We start from the raw sequence: 15,020 nt of genomic DNA, 5'->3' as shown, positions 1-15,020 counted from the left end.
CATGACTTGACCACAAAGACTTTTGTAGAGTGTGCATGGACAGTACATTATGGTCGGAGGAAAGTTTTCTTTCGTCTGGGTTTTGAGTTTCCTCTGTGTTTTAGGTAAGTCCACGAATAACATAATGTATATGTTTCTATAAAATCAGTTTGTTTTCAGGGAACGTCCAGTACTAATTATGTCAAAGGTATCGATGCTATCTTTTGTAATTGAGATGATTGAGATCTCAACAAAATTGAATAGCGCCTATGTTGTACCTGTGATATACGTATCTAGCACCGCCAAAAGCCTACTTTTCCAAAACACGTTATATCATGATAATGGTATATCGGGACATTTTAACCATTTGACCGAGCTTCAGAGTAGAAATAACAGTAATATTTAAGATCAGAATAAGTAAAGCACATAAGAATTACTATCTCTCCCATCCACATCAAAGCAATTAGTGCGCCCAGTTAAATGCAGTAACACAGACATTGCACACTGTAATATTTTTATTTTCTGTTATCACAGCACTTTACAGCTGTAACACAATAAGTGACCAAAGTGTTTTAAATATAGCATAAGTACTTTTCTATTTCTCATCAACCAAAGCAGTTCTACCGGTTTCTAACTTTGGTCTCTGCAAGACTTTAAAAAACATATGGCTTAAAAGGTTCTCATGAATTAATGATAAAAAGGATATATTTTAAAAAGAAAATGTCTTCACCTGAAAAATGTATGTTTTACTTTCCCCGACTACCACAACTATTGACTGCTTTCAATACAAAGATTGTACAAAATTCACACAAGTGACTGGCAACTTTTTAATACAAATTTGAGTACAGGAGAGGCATCTGACGAAAAACAAAATTGGTCGAAACATGCCAATAAAGCACACAGAACAGTGCTCTACTTAGCAATATTTCACAAGAGCACCAGGAAATTAAGTTTATTATGAATTGTGTCAAATGAATTTAAATGTGGCATACAAACCTCAGGACTTAAGTCCAACAGCAGTGTCTAACCACCTGCATTCTCAAAGGATTATACAAAAGATAGGTAAATAACAAATGCCACTCAAATTTGGAATGATATGCAGCAGAGACGAAATATGAAATTAAACTGCACCATACAGATGTTTAGTTAACAAGCGAAAGCTTTCTGACGCCTCAGTTTGACGAAGTTAATGATTGCCAAGAAATGAAAATATACATTTGACTTAACTACACATCAAAATTTATCGTCATGATCGCAAATAGATTACAAAATAAACATTTTCAATGTTGCCGATAGCTAGAGATATGAGTCAAATGAAGAAGGAAATATTGTTTTATACAGTTTCGTCATTACTTATACCTATTGTAAAGGAGTGGTATTTGCTGTCTATCTGATTTTATAGAAACAAACGATTTAAATGTTCAGAGACAAGTAAAGTATTTTTGCATGTAACATGATATATTATTACGAATTTGAAAAAAAAAACAATTAAGTTGTTTCCCCAAGGTAAACACACTTAGATGCAGGGACACACACACACAAAAAAAAGAAAGCAATTCTTGTTACTAACAAGTTGTTGCAATATCTTTAATATAAGTATTTTTGTAAACTATCGTTTTCAATCTATGCCCTTACTTTCATGAAGTTAAAATGTTTTTCCCTGTCGTGTTTTTTTTAATGTATAAATGAACTGAATTTTATAGACTGTTTTAATTATTTTTACATGTCAAACGTAAGTAACGTTTCATATAAAGTAAATACTACAATTCAATTTATTTCATTGTTTTATTAGCGACGTTGATTTAGCGATTACTACAACCATGCTAAGAATTCCAACACTTTCCCACGGTTCCTGGACTTAAAATTGTTAAAAAATGCACATGGTGTAACTTGTTCAAATGATTTTGATAAAAATCAATGCATTCATGAGATCATGCCAGCCGATTCACGGAATGTGTCCAAATATCACGTGACTACGTCCGCATGAATGCTGAAATAATAATGATTACCCCTGCAATGAATATATATTAATTTACCATTTCGTAGCCGTATCTCAGACTGAAAAATGTTTCCTCTTTTTATTCATTATAACGACATTGACCTGCAAACAAAATACGATCTATGTACAATGTGACAGTTCATGTAGCTCATTCAGGATGTTTGAATCTAATGGTTGGTGTTTATTTACTTTGTCAGTGAAGGTGGCCGAAAGTGGTGAATGCTGCAGGTCGCATTATGACGTCATGGGCAATGTAATGAATGAGCGGTGGTGTGAGAATTATTGTTGTTTCCAAGGTAACATTTACAGTTGCTGCAACAATTGGTTCTTCCGCGCACCGGCTCGAGACAGATCTACGTTCTGTGTCAACTGGTTTACTCGTCACATGTAAGTTTTAACCCGTTTTCAAGAAAAACAAAACAAAATTTCGTCATCAAAATATTTTTTCCTTCTGTCGTTTTTTCAGTTATAAAAACAAATAATATTGTGAGGTATTTCAGTGTAGCGACACAATTAAGTAAAACAAACACTTCATCGACAGTGTGCACGTGATATCCTGAGATCGCAAAATGGCGCGTTTTATAAAGTGAATTCGTCCGAGTGCGATTTGAGAATTCGACAGAAATCGATATGGTACTTATATGGAGTAAAGTTAATATGTGACAATGTTACACATAACTTTCATGTCATAACATCTCTGATTCACCAAAAACATTTTAATCAATATTACACTATGACAGGGTTTGAAATTAATCACTTACATGACAGATGGCTGGAGGCGAAACTTCGTGAACATTGTTATGAATGTACCTGAAATATTACTCTATAGAAACATTTCTATGCATGACTTATTATCAAGCTGAAATATACAGGCAAAACAGTACATGGATATTAAGTGTTCATATTTAGATATGTTCATTGTTTGTGTTAACAGATGGGTTCCGATCCTGGTGGCGTTAATCATCATCGGGTTGTTGATTGGTTGCGGGGTGTGCTGCTGCTGTATATGCTGTTAATGAAAGGATGACGTCACTCAACCGACGTGTGACGTATTTGGAGAGTTACAATGAACTCATTGACATGAAACACACGGAATACTGTTTGACTTTTCGTATATATATTCAGGACGTGGAATGGTGTCATTTGGAACCAGTGTAAAATATCTGATATTTTGTAAAGTGATAATAAAATTATTTATTTTTTTTTATATAAACCATTTTCTGTCTGTTGTTTTAATGGTAATGTAAAACACTTCAATATAGGATGAAACTCATGTTAATGCGTTCCTTTCGCTGGTTGCAACTTACCTATTGATTTCCTATTCTTGAAATCGGATATGGTTTACTAATTAGATTAGCAGATGTTGTTATTTACTGTTTACTGTCGTAACCATGTAGAAACAATATTTAACAATATTTTATATAGCAACAATAGCTACAACAGATTACAATTATTATGTAGGTATAGTTCATATGCTCACAATAGGAACAGGAGAACACTAACTATATGTTAGTACATTGCATTTACCCACAACAGGTAAAAGTAAGTATGTTGTACATTGCATTTACCCACAACAGGTAAAAGTAAGTATGTTGTACATTGCATTTACCCACATTAGGTAAAAGTAAGTATGTTGTACATTGCATTTACCCACAACAGGTAAAAGTAAGTATGCCGTACATTGCATTTACCCACAACAGGTAAAAGTAAGTATGTTGTACATTGCATTTACCCACAACAGGTAAAAGTGAGTATGCCGTACATTGCATTTACCCACAACAGGTAAAAGTAAGTATGTTGTACATTGCATTTACCCACAACAGGTAAAAGTAAGTATGTTGTACATTGAATTTACCCACAACAGGTAAAAGTAAGTATGTTGTACATTGCATTTACCCACAACAGGTAAAAGTAAGTATGTCGTACATTGCATTTACCAACAACAGGTAAAAGTAAGTATGTTGTACATTGCATTTACCCACAACAGGTAAAAGTAAGTATGTTGTACATTGCATTTACCAACAACAGGTAAAAGTAAGTATGTTTTACATTGTATTTATCCATAACAGGTAAAGTAAGTATGCCGTACATTGCATTTACCCACAACAGGTAAAAGTAAGTATTTTGTACATTGCATTTACCCACAACAGGTAAAAGTAAGTATGTTGTACATTGCATTTACCCATAACAGGTAAAAGTAGGTATGTCGTACATTGCATTTACCCACAATAGGTAAAAGTATGTTGTACATTGCATTTACCCACAACAGGTAAAAGTAAGCATGTTGTACATTTTATATGCCCGCATTAGATAGAGTAGAATAAAAAGAGGATTTGTCGGTTATTGAAGATAAACGGAATGGTAACACCGAAAACTAGAAATTATCTGTACCTAATACTAGTAACTGCCTTATAATGCTATAACTGTTCATGTGTTGTGAAAATAACAAGCCATAGACGTGTTAAATCATCCTCTGTATGGGTGAGAATATACTTGATGATTTTTTATCATTCTCTTAAATACTTTTATAGAAAGAAAACGTTTACTTATATTGACTCAAGATACGAAACCTCAACAAGCAATGTACTGTATCTTTACTGACCGCTGCTTCCAATGGCAATCTAATACATAAATACATATATGAAACATGAATACTTCGGAGACCATATGATGTTGAAAGAACAAACAAGGAACAACATTTGACAAACGTTTATCAAAACTTTTAATGCAAACTGAAAAAAAATATTACCAATTAATCAATCATTTAAAATCTACAAAAACCAAGAATTGCGGCATTAATATGTCAGCTTCTCTACACCCTTCTAGTAGGCTTTGCCAAAATCGAAAGCTTCATACGCACCTGGTATCATCTTGATAATGAACCGTGGTGACTGGTTTGTGATTGCAGTAAGTGAAGACGAGATAAACTACTAGTCATTATGATGGTAAACCAGACCCTATATAAGCTTATGGTAAACTCCACTCCAATTTAATGCATTAACAGTTATTTATCTGCTTTCGATTTTGTCGTGACTTACTCCAGAAGTGTAGGCATAGTCTTAGCTAGAACAGAATGCCAATAAAGTTAACAAATGGAGACATCAAATTTATTATGTCAAATCATCAACTAATCTTTAAGAATGCAAAACAACAAACTTGTCTACTAACAAGAGGCCCTATAGGCCTGCGTCGCTCACCTGGTATTTAACGTTTTATCACCAGAATATCAAAATTTCTCCACACTGATCTACAAAGTAAGCTGCGAGTCAATACTAAAACTAGCATGCTTAAAACAAACAAGTGTTAATATAATGTATTTACGACAAATGATGGAATCAATTTCTAAACGATCAATCTAACCCTATTAACTCCAACATATCATGACTCTAGGTTTTTTGGTTACGAAGAAGTAGTTTTAACAAGTTCAAAAACTTGTTTCAAAGCCAGCAAGCGTGATTTAAAGAAAACTGCATTTGGTATATCATAAAACAACCACATCAATTTTTTCTTGAACCTTCAAATGGCAACGTTACATTCCACTGGTCACAGTATACACAGACCTCCATTATTTTGCTTGGTCTCCGTTGGGGAAAGAAGCTGTTTTCGTACTTAACGAAAACTCATGCACTACCTCGGTGCTTAATTAATTTCTATCATAAAACGATTTTTGACTCTAATGTGATGTCATGATAAAATCGGCAAAATCTTAAAATGTCAACAGGAGAGAGAATGTTGCCGAGTTAAAGATTTTGCGTAGCAAAGCAAGTACTTTTACATTTTATACAAGCAAGAGTACCGCTGAGCAGTTCAATACACGACTATCCCAGACCAATGAATGTGTAGGAGTTGTTGTATCGAAAAGTATACAAATAAGGAAATGGCGAAAATACGTCAAATGGCAAGAGGAAAACAGTACAATATAACGATAAAAATGTTTTAAAACATGAAACAAACAACGGCAAAAACTCTTCAAAATTGTAATATCACAATGTAAAGAAAATGCCATTTCATGTCATGATTAAAAGTCAACCATGTTTCAGGTAAATTGGTGAAAAAATTAGGAAGGAGATATCCACTCAAACCCAAAATACTAAAAAAATGGACAAAAAAACTTCCCCTCAAAACTGTTGAATTAAACAAAACTTCGTGTCCTGGTATTTAACCCTACCAAGTTTGATAGAAATCAATTGAAAAAAGAGAGAGATTATCGTCGGAAAAGATCAACATTAGGGAAACAATAAAAGGCAAGACAAATACAGTCAAATCAAACGGTCATTCAAGAAAATACAACAATGGCATATCATGGTGATTAAGCTATAACGTTGGAATGAAAACTGAGAATGGAATGACAGTAATGTATACTATCTAACATCAATATAGAGTTTACTATGTCGTGTATTAGGCAATTTGCATCAGTATAACACACAGAGGTATCGTAACTAAAATTTCTTCCGCTTGTGTTAAACATGTGCGATTGAAACACTTGACACATACATATTAAACATCAATTACACTATATTATGATATAGTAGTCCGCGACAATGAAGTGCAGCTAACTAGCTACGATTAGCGACAGGAAGTTAAAATAAGTATACCACTTAAGACGCGAGATATGTTATACCAATCACAGAAACCTCAACACCAACAAAATGTGAGTGCGTATATAGGAAAGATACACTGATAAATAAAAACATTTATAAAAGATTATTAAAAAGTTTGTAAAACATAACAGTAACTGATATTCGGGGAGGTATCATTAATGTGCCTCATTTTCCACGAGGATATTGTGATTGAGCAAATACTAAAGTAAAACTATAGAAACATAATATATCCCAAACCATGCGCAAATTAGGATACACAGTGTATTTATGGGGGCGTTTACACGGAATTACAATCAAATAATTATTTTTCTGATAATTCTATCTAATGTGCATATCTATTAAAACTACGTACATTATAGCGCACTTTACTTTCAATGATGACATGAAACACCTGATCTTCTACTTTAATTTTTCAAGACTTTCCATGTAAATCTTCCGTTTGTTCATATTTTGCCTTGTGTTTGATTTAAGATTCTGTTAACATGTCGGCACATTCTTTGTTATATTAATATCCTGATGTGGAAGATTGCACCATTTTGTTGACCTCTGTTGAACTTTCTGCGACGAACTTTACATGCCGCACTTTGCTACACATCCTTGTATGAAGACTAAATTTTCTACATCAACAATCATTTCAAGCATCTTTTCACCTTTATATCCTAGAGGTCATAACTGCTCAGTATTTTTTTGCTTTCAAAAAGAAGTTACAAAAATAGGACTATTCAGGTTAAAATAGTATGTGTTGTAAATATAACATAATTTATAGTATGAACAAGATTAGTAAAAGACACAAGATTATCACCAAAATGATTGTAAAATATATAATACTTCATGTTAAAACACTTTGACGATTCAGCATATATATATATATGTTAAATAAATATAAAACAAATTTTAGAGTATTAACAAAACTGTTTTTGAAAAAATCTCGAAATTCGGTCCATATTTTCTAATTATATGATCACCTATATATCGTTTAAGGCACAATTATGAACATAATGTACAAATGCAATTGCACTGAAACCGTCAGACATTCTCCTATAACTTGGTGTGTTTTCAAGATTGTTTAGGTAAACTAGTGCAGATACATTCATCCGTCCTTGCAGTTGTCCATTTCACGGATCTCGCTACCGAAGGATTTTTTTGTTACTCTTCTCAATTGTACCCACCTCTCAATCGCTGTTATATTTCTTCTCCTCACTTCGCGTTCATCCCTCTATTCATCGAATATTTCTCATCAGCAATCGTCCTTTTCCTCGTTTCCGTACGCCCACGTTTCCAGCTGAAGCCTACATGATCTGAGAACGACCGCTATTCGTCGCAAGTCCTCCGACACCTGTGTCCTTGACTGCTTCGACAGATTCCATCCCGCGTGTGCGATTGAGCCTAAGTCTACTAGGACCGCGAGAGGAATGAGTATCGCAGAAATCATAGCAACACCTTGGAACGATACCCTCAGAACAGTCATTGGGATGACATAAAGGTGGTGTAAGGCCCGGATAAGCGTGCTGATTGTTGAAAAGATTGCAGAATCTACAGCCTGAAGGCTGTCATCGCGCAGAAGCTCTTTCACGTCAACTTCCATTGTCTTCACGCTCTCCGTAAATTCTGTTATAGCTGTCTGCAGTTCATCAGATTTAGCTTTAAGTAATGTTTGTTTGATTTTCAGAACATCAGTCGCCTTACTGCCGAGAACGACTTCTGTGATCTTTGACCCTGCCATTGTAGCCCCACCTACTCCGCCGACTGCAGCGCCTGCTATTGTAAGACCTAAGGACAAACCGCCAGTGAATGGTGCAGCAATCACTCCAGCCACTGCTAGCCCCGTTCCGACTAGACCCGTGGAGCCACCTATTATGGTAGCAATGTTGACGCCAAAACGGCGATTTTCAAGTTCTGCAACAATCTGATGGCATATCTTTTCTGTCTCCTCACTCACCTGTAGCCATGTGTTTAAAGATATCCGTAGTTTGGTAAGATACATATCAACGTTTCGTGTTACGAGCAAACCTCTTGTATCTGTGTAAAAAAAGATAGTTTCATGAAATTTATGAATGCAATCATTCCAGATTTCATGATTAAATACCTGCTAGAAACTGCCTTACATGTCATTTCGTTTTAAAAGCAGCAAAACGTTTATGGCTGTAAAACATTCCCAAAATGGGCAGATAGTGCTAACAAGATGTTTGCTTTCGAGTTTTACATCTTACGGACATTTACTTTCCAGACAATTGTAGTTTTAAACTATGGACATGATATACTGTCATGTCTTGGATGTTTACCTTCAAAATAAATTGACAAAGATATGAGAAATATTGAAATCAATGGATGTACCCTCACGAAATATTTGTAAAACACTAGACTGTTACATCAATCTGACATTTACCATGCCCATTATCACGGAATCCTTGATTGAGTATCCTTTACATTGAATACATATTTCGGAGATCGAGGAGGATATATGTATTTGTATGCATTTGTTTTGTGTAGTTATAATCATCAAAGAAACCATTGCTTTTACCTACCGATGCTCTGATTGGGAACATCAAGCCTAATTTGACTGGGATCTAGGGGACCCGTCTCCGCATCTTCGGGAAGCATCATTGCGCAATTACATAGCTCGTACTTTGGAACCACTCGATCGTAATGGCCAGCAGAGCTCTTGAACAATGAAATGTAATATCGCCCGCCGGATGGACATATTTCCCGACTGCGTTTGTCACAACTGTGTGTGGTGTAGGCTTTCTTCATAACATTCCAGGAAAAATGTCTCCAAGTAAAACTGTTCAGATCATTAGCATCTCCTCGTCCCAGTACGTAAATGGAAGTTGCAAATACAACACTTGCAAGATAAATTTCCTCATTTTCTGCATTTCTAAGGTCAGTGATTCTTTGCTTAAGTTCATCCAAAGTTAACGGCGATCCTCCCAACAATGAAGCCAGTTCTTTTAAATCATATTCCAGCTCGGAACGTGATTCCTCTATTGCATTCAAAAGACATTTACGGATAAGTCCAAATTGTTCCTGCGTTCCGAACAGCTCCTTGCTGAGACACCTATAGAAAGAATGCGAGTCCTCATAAACGGAATCAATAAACCGGGCCGACATGTCTTGACGTTCGTGCAGGACCCTGTAACTTTCAGAGAATTGACGTGCTAGCAATGGTTTCCGTGTCTCACACACAAACTGTTCATTACTGAACTGTGACGGTAGACGTCGCTTTAAGGTCATGTGATGATTCGTTTCAGAGATCTGGACGATACCGGGATGTTGTATTTCTCCTGAAACAAAAGTCACTCAAATAAACCGACAGTGTAAGAAAGATTGAAAGTAGTGTTGAAATATCAGAAATGGTCCCACAATGTGTACAATACTAAAACGGAGTTGATAAAGAATATTATAGCATGTTTAAAGGCATTAAAATTGAGTGAATTATGTAGTTAATAATTGTGTGATGTGTAATAGAACGGCCTCTACCTTGTGATTCTTATGTACAGCTCTTATATAGAGGTTCTCCATTTAGTTCAATTTTTCATTTATTGTATGTAGGTAAAATATTTCTCATTTAAGAAACAGAATTTTGATAGTAATATCTGAGAGATAATACATTTTTTGCTGCATTTTGTTTTTCTAGTTCATAATGTCGCAAGTATTTTCCAGTAAGATATTTAAAATGTGACGACTGCTTCAAATCAGTTCATCTCAACCTTTAATCAGACACGTCCTCATATGATTTTGGTTAAGGTGTTTTTATCATATCACATAAAGTACAATATCAAAAATTTAACCTTGACATCTGTTCTGTGCTAGCGATCCCGACCTATAAAAAGTTGACATGACATTAGAGTCTGATCAACTTTATTTCATATCGTCGTCGTAACAAATGCACATGTATCACCATACCTAGTGACCTTGGCCTATCGCCAAGTGAGATCTCGTTTCTGGTTTACGATGCTTTATGGTGTCATAACACAATATTTACCATTAAAATATGTTTATTTGACTCTTGTCAACCTAACCTGTAGACGAGAGACTCCTCATTTGATTTCAGTCAGCTTTGCTTCATGTCATAAACGAATATTTATCGGTACCATGATCATATATGGTAAAATCCTGTGGTGATGTTAGTAGCAGTAACTTTGACATTATATCTCTATAAATCGCTACTGTCCATCTACATATCAATGTTTATCGTCATTTAAACTTTGAAAGTTTGGCCTTCTTGATTCTGCAATAATCTCCGGAATCGAAGGTGATAACGGAGAGACAGATGGGCGGAGGGACATCGTTATTACTCTAATCTGTATGGGACACTCACATTTCCATGCGGGGTTTTAATAAAGGGAAATCGAGAAACATATATATTAAAATGAAGTTATGTTGTTTACTTCGCAACGACGCAACAAAAAAAGAATGGAAATATTTACCGTATGTTTCCACGAAAAGTGGGATAGGCGACATCAGCTGGCAATTGCAACCACTGATTGGAATGACCCTGTCGTATTTCCGGCTCCGTATGTCAAAGAAGAGTGTGATGTAGTAACGACAGCCAAGGGAGTGTATGAAGTCGGCCTCGAGTTCAGATCTCGTAGGATGGTAAGAGCGCCACTGGTATTGCACCCGATCGTTACCATCTGCCTGTGTGAAGATATATATAGAAACACTTAACCAATCAGCTAAGGCCTGAACAATCTGTCCTTGTTCCTGTTCTCTCATACTTATTCGTGGAGAATCCCCGACTTCATTGACATCTGCCCCCAAACCAACAGAACATCTGTCTCGAATGGATTCAAATTCCTCCTCCGTACCAGATACCTCTTTGCTTATGCACCGAAATAATGTGGAATCGTACGCTTCGATTTTCTCCAGTTCTCGACCTTCTGACCGAAGAAGTTTGAGAACGTTTCGAACGCTAGACGGTGGATCTGTGAATGGATTCCTTCTCGCCTTTGTGGGCCTCTTCCGTCCGGTATTGTCCTTGTGTGATAGGTGAAGATGTCCTTCACAACACGGTACCCTCCTGGCTACAAGAAGACACAGCATATCAAAACAAAACAAATGTATTTCATACATCGTACCTCAGTGGATATATTTCAAAACGAGCTGTAAACATTAAGTAAGAATCATTGTAATCATCATTGTCCAGGTAAGGATAGAGTAATTGCGTGTAAATTTCCTGGCGTGTACGCGCCGCAGAATTAAAGAGTTGAATTGAAAACCTCCCAATAAAAAGGTTCGTTTGCGAATTTCCAAGAATCTTATTATATATATTTGATAATTTATAATTACATGAACGGATATTTCATACGACTGGTGTCGGTGTAATACTTACCCAGTACGTCTCGCGTAATGCTGTCTATCTGCTCCTTTATCGTTAATAAGTTGCCAGGAACCTTTGGCGCTGCCTCTCTTAAATTGTCACCATTGGTAGCAAATGACAGATCAATGGAATACGTCTCGGTTATATTAGCACATTTTAATGCAACAAATGAATCCATTGGCTCCACGCTGCAAAACCTATTTCTGATAGGTGGATATATTTCCCACGTGTAGGCTCCGTTTGTGAAGCTTTGAACATATACATAAGCGTTTAGAAGACTTGCCGCAGCGAACATCTCGGTTTTTGTTGGTTTGCTTCCTTCCTTTTTCATTTTCAAAATGTGATCTTTCATAGCTTGTTCTTTTTCCGAATCCTTGTCTGTGATAATAGCTGCAAAAACATTGATACTATCTTCCTCTTCCTCCAGTGCAAATAAAATATTTTTCACTCGTTTCCAATGGTCACAGACACCATACATTTCCTGGCTCAAACACTGGTAAAATGTATCTATTTCTGTATTTGGCTTCCACTCGCTTGCATCGGGGTAGCTTGTGTCAGCCACGGAAATAGGTGACAAAAATATTTTGTTGGAAAACCTATTGCCATAACAACGCCTGGGTACGTCTGTCCTCTGATAGATGATTTCATGTGAAAGTTGATCATCCATGGCATCTGTGCTTTGATTGGAAGCGTTATCCATACTCTGATTGACGGCCCCATTTATGGATTCATTGTCCACTCCTAATAGCGGTTTGAATGCGTGAAAGATTGCCTTGTGTCTTTTAAGCAGGATCAACATTTTGAAACTTTGCTTTGTTTGTGGAGTAACTCGCCCAAGTACCGGAACAAAAAGTCTCCACTGCAGCGTGGGCGAAATCGACTCCTTATCGCTATAGTTACACACCAATGCCTCTATCGGACGTCCAATAAGTTCGCACGCAGCATATATCTCACGTGCAGTGGGGGGTGTACTATCATAATTTCTTTTTTTAACATCATCCAAAAATTCCTCTTGATAACTTTTCTTTTGCGAACCAGTATTGGAAGATTGGTTCAGAAACAATTCAAAATATTTAATATTTTCTGGTTCAGTTTGAAACGTACATATTCGTTCTCTACATTTCGAATGTCGCTTTGCCTCCCCATATAGTAAAATGGAAATTATTCTGTAAAAGTCATCCTCCTGATCGTCTACGTCATTCGCATTAAGTCCTTTCTCCTCCAACTTCTGGAATAAGGCGTCACCCAAATCCATTTTCTACACAAACTAATAAACAAACAAAAACAAAAACCTAAAGATATTGTTAACGACCGATTGCAAATATTGACGAAAGGTGGAATACACATTGCAATAAAACTTCGAGCTTACCATGCAACAAATAAGAATGAAAAATCTCACAATAGTTTCTTCGCCAGCAGTGAGTTAAAGTCATTTGTAAGCGGTGAGGTTTTATCAAAATCCTGAGAGAAATGAAGCCGCTAGAGCGCTGATAATGATTTTCTATCAATAGTACGAGATCAAGATATTATTATTATCATTAATATGTAGGTATTTCAAATCATGTAAAGTTTGCTGAGAATCCCTCAAGGAATGAAGGCACTGGAATGATGATAATGCATTTCCAAAGCAAAAGACCGTGACCTTGACTCAACAACCGTGAAACTCGAACTTGTCCACGATATTCTGAGTAATTGTAAGTGTGGTTTGATCAAAATCCCATAACGGTTAAATCCTCTGAACACTGATTTTCTAACAGCGAGATCGACCGATCAGCTCTGAAACTCGCATTTGCCAAAACAAGTAAGTTTGACGAAACCTTTAATACATGATCCGTTAGAGTGGCGACAATGATTTTAAGAATAATAAAAATGATAACAGCGATCCTGACTTTGATCCAATAACCCTAAAACTCGAACTTGTTCAAGATATTTTGATGATTCATAAGTGTGTGAAGTTTGGCGAGAATCATTCAATGAATGAAGCCGCGAAAGTGTTGACATACAAATATACTGTCATAGGCGGACGTAAGGACGCAGGGACGGACAGACGGAAGGAAACCTTAAGTTCTCCAACCATCCCTAACCACACCACCATCCCCCGGTTCCACCAGTCGGGGACTTATAAGATCAGACAGATAATGCACTCTACTATACATCGGTACATTAAGTATAGCTAAAACGAAAGTACAAAGCCTCGAAGGGAAACTCGTATATATTCATATTGCATGCATAGAATTCATCAGTATTTATAATACGTGATACGAAAGATAGTTTCATACTATTTGCAATTTAATGGTGCAATAGGTATCAACATACTTGTAATCTCCTTCGCCATACATCACTAACTTAACACGTTGTTATGGTTTCTGTCTAATGACCGTCGCGCTAGTTGTACAATAATAATGAGCTCCGGTCAGTGAACAATGTGTAATTATTCATTACAGTTTTTAAAGCCAGTAAAAGAACCAACTAAACACAGTGTGTCGTGTTATACATCATACACCGACAGGCTACACGTTAACTATAGAAAACTATCTTAAAACGGTTTACGCCCCACACTGGTCAACACACAACACGACATGGTGTTAATATCTGCTTCATGTAAAGACATTGTTGTGGCCACCTACCCGATGCATGTGTCCAATCCTCATTACAGAGTATTATTCGGTTAATGTCGATGTCACATGATAAAGCTGAACTTGGATCCGATATGACGTGTATACGTCTCTACAAGAATCTATAAACAAGATTGTCCAGCCATACCACTTCCGCATATTTGATTCGTCAACCAATTGGCGTTATCTCCCTTTAAACGTGTAATGTGTTCGTACAAATCCTATCGGCACACGAGATGCATATACTGACTCATGACTTAATCAGATAAATATATTGGTTTAAAACACACTGGAAGAAATACAATTACCCTCCAATACCTTATTTAAGAGGAAGCATACTCCAAAGACACGGTATAAATTCGGTTCCCTGCTTTAACTGAATAATCACCTCCTAGTTTGTTTGTTTTTTTTACTTTGGTGTGGTAACTGTATTATGCAGGGATTTTGTATTTGTGGATATGTCATTACGTCCTCCACATTTTCATTTTTCATAGGCTGCTTCTAAA

General features: G+C 36.2%; 2 protein-coding genes across 2 annotated transcripts; one reads left to right on the top strand and one right to left on the bottom strand.

Moving 5' to 3' along the window:
* Window positions 1–49: 49 nt before the first annotated feature.
* On the top strand, window positions 50–2,994 carry LOC132560280 (uncharacterized). The gene is made up of 3 exons (XM_060224942.1): window positions 50–104; window positions 2,176–2,365; window positions 2,913–2,994. The coding sequence occupies exons 1-3, from the start codon at window positions 50–52 to the stop codon at window positions 2,992–2,994; spliced, it is 327 nt and encodes a 108-aa protein (XP_060080925.1).
* A 1,689-nt stretch (window positions 2,995–4,683) lies between these two features.
* Window positions 4,684–14,637, bottom strand: LOC132560250 (uncharacterized). The gene is made up of 5 exons (XM_060224913.1): window positions 14,527–14,637; window positions 11,912–13,166; window positions 11,007–11,603; window positions 9,105–9,860; window positions 4,684–8,598 (listed from the first exon to the last, which is right to left on the bottom strand). The coding sequence occupies exons 2-5, from the start codon at window positions 13,152–13,154 to the stop codon at window positions 7,817–7,819; spliced, it is 3,378 nt and encodes a 1,125-aa protein (XP_060080896.1). The 5' UTR covers window positions 13,155–13,166; window positions 14,527–14,637; the 3' UTR covers window positions 4,684–7,816.
* Window positions 14,638–15,020: the final 383 nt, after the last annotated feature.

The sequence above is a fragment of the Ylistrum balloti genome, unplaced genomic scaffold (genome assembly GCF_031769215.1).
Source record: "Ylistrum balloti isolate Yb309-2 unplaced genomic scaffold, AGI_CSIRO_Ybal_v1 Utg371040, whole genome shotgun sequence".
Classification (NCBI taxonomy): domain Eukaryota; kingdom Metazoa; phylum Mollusca; class Bivalvia; order Pectinida; family Pectinidae; genus Ylistrum; species Ylistrum balloti.
This window is presented reverse-complemented; position numbering and strand designations above follow the sequence as displayed.

Coding starts and splice junctions, on each gene's coding strand:
- LOC132560280 (XM_060224942.1), top strand. CDS start 50: ATGGTCGGAGGAAAGTTTTCTTTCGTCTGGGTTTTGAGTTTCCTCTGT. Junction 105..2,175: donor GAGTTTCCTCTGTGTTTTAG/GTAAGTCCACGA, acceptor TTACTTTGTCAG/TGAAGGTGGCCGAAAGTGGT. Junction 2,366..2,912: donor AACTGGTTTACTCGTCACAT/GTAAGTTTTAAC, acceptor TTGTGTTAACAG/ATGGGTTCCGATCCTGGTGG.
- LOC132560250 (XM_060224913.1), bottom strand. CDS start 13,154: ATGGATTTGGGTGACGCCTTATTCCAGAAGTTGGAGGAGAAAGGACTT. Junction 9,861..11,006: donor ACTTTTCGTGGAAACATACG/GTAAATATTTCC, acceptor CTTTTGTTTCAG/GAGAAATACAACATCCCGGT. Junction 8,599..9,104: donor TGTTCCCAATCAGAGCATCG/GTAGGTAAAAGC, acceptor TTTTTTACACAG/ATACAAGAGGTTTGCTCGTA.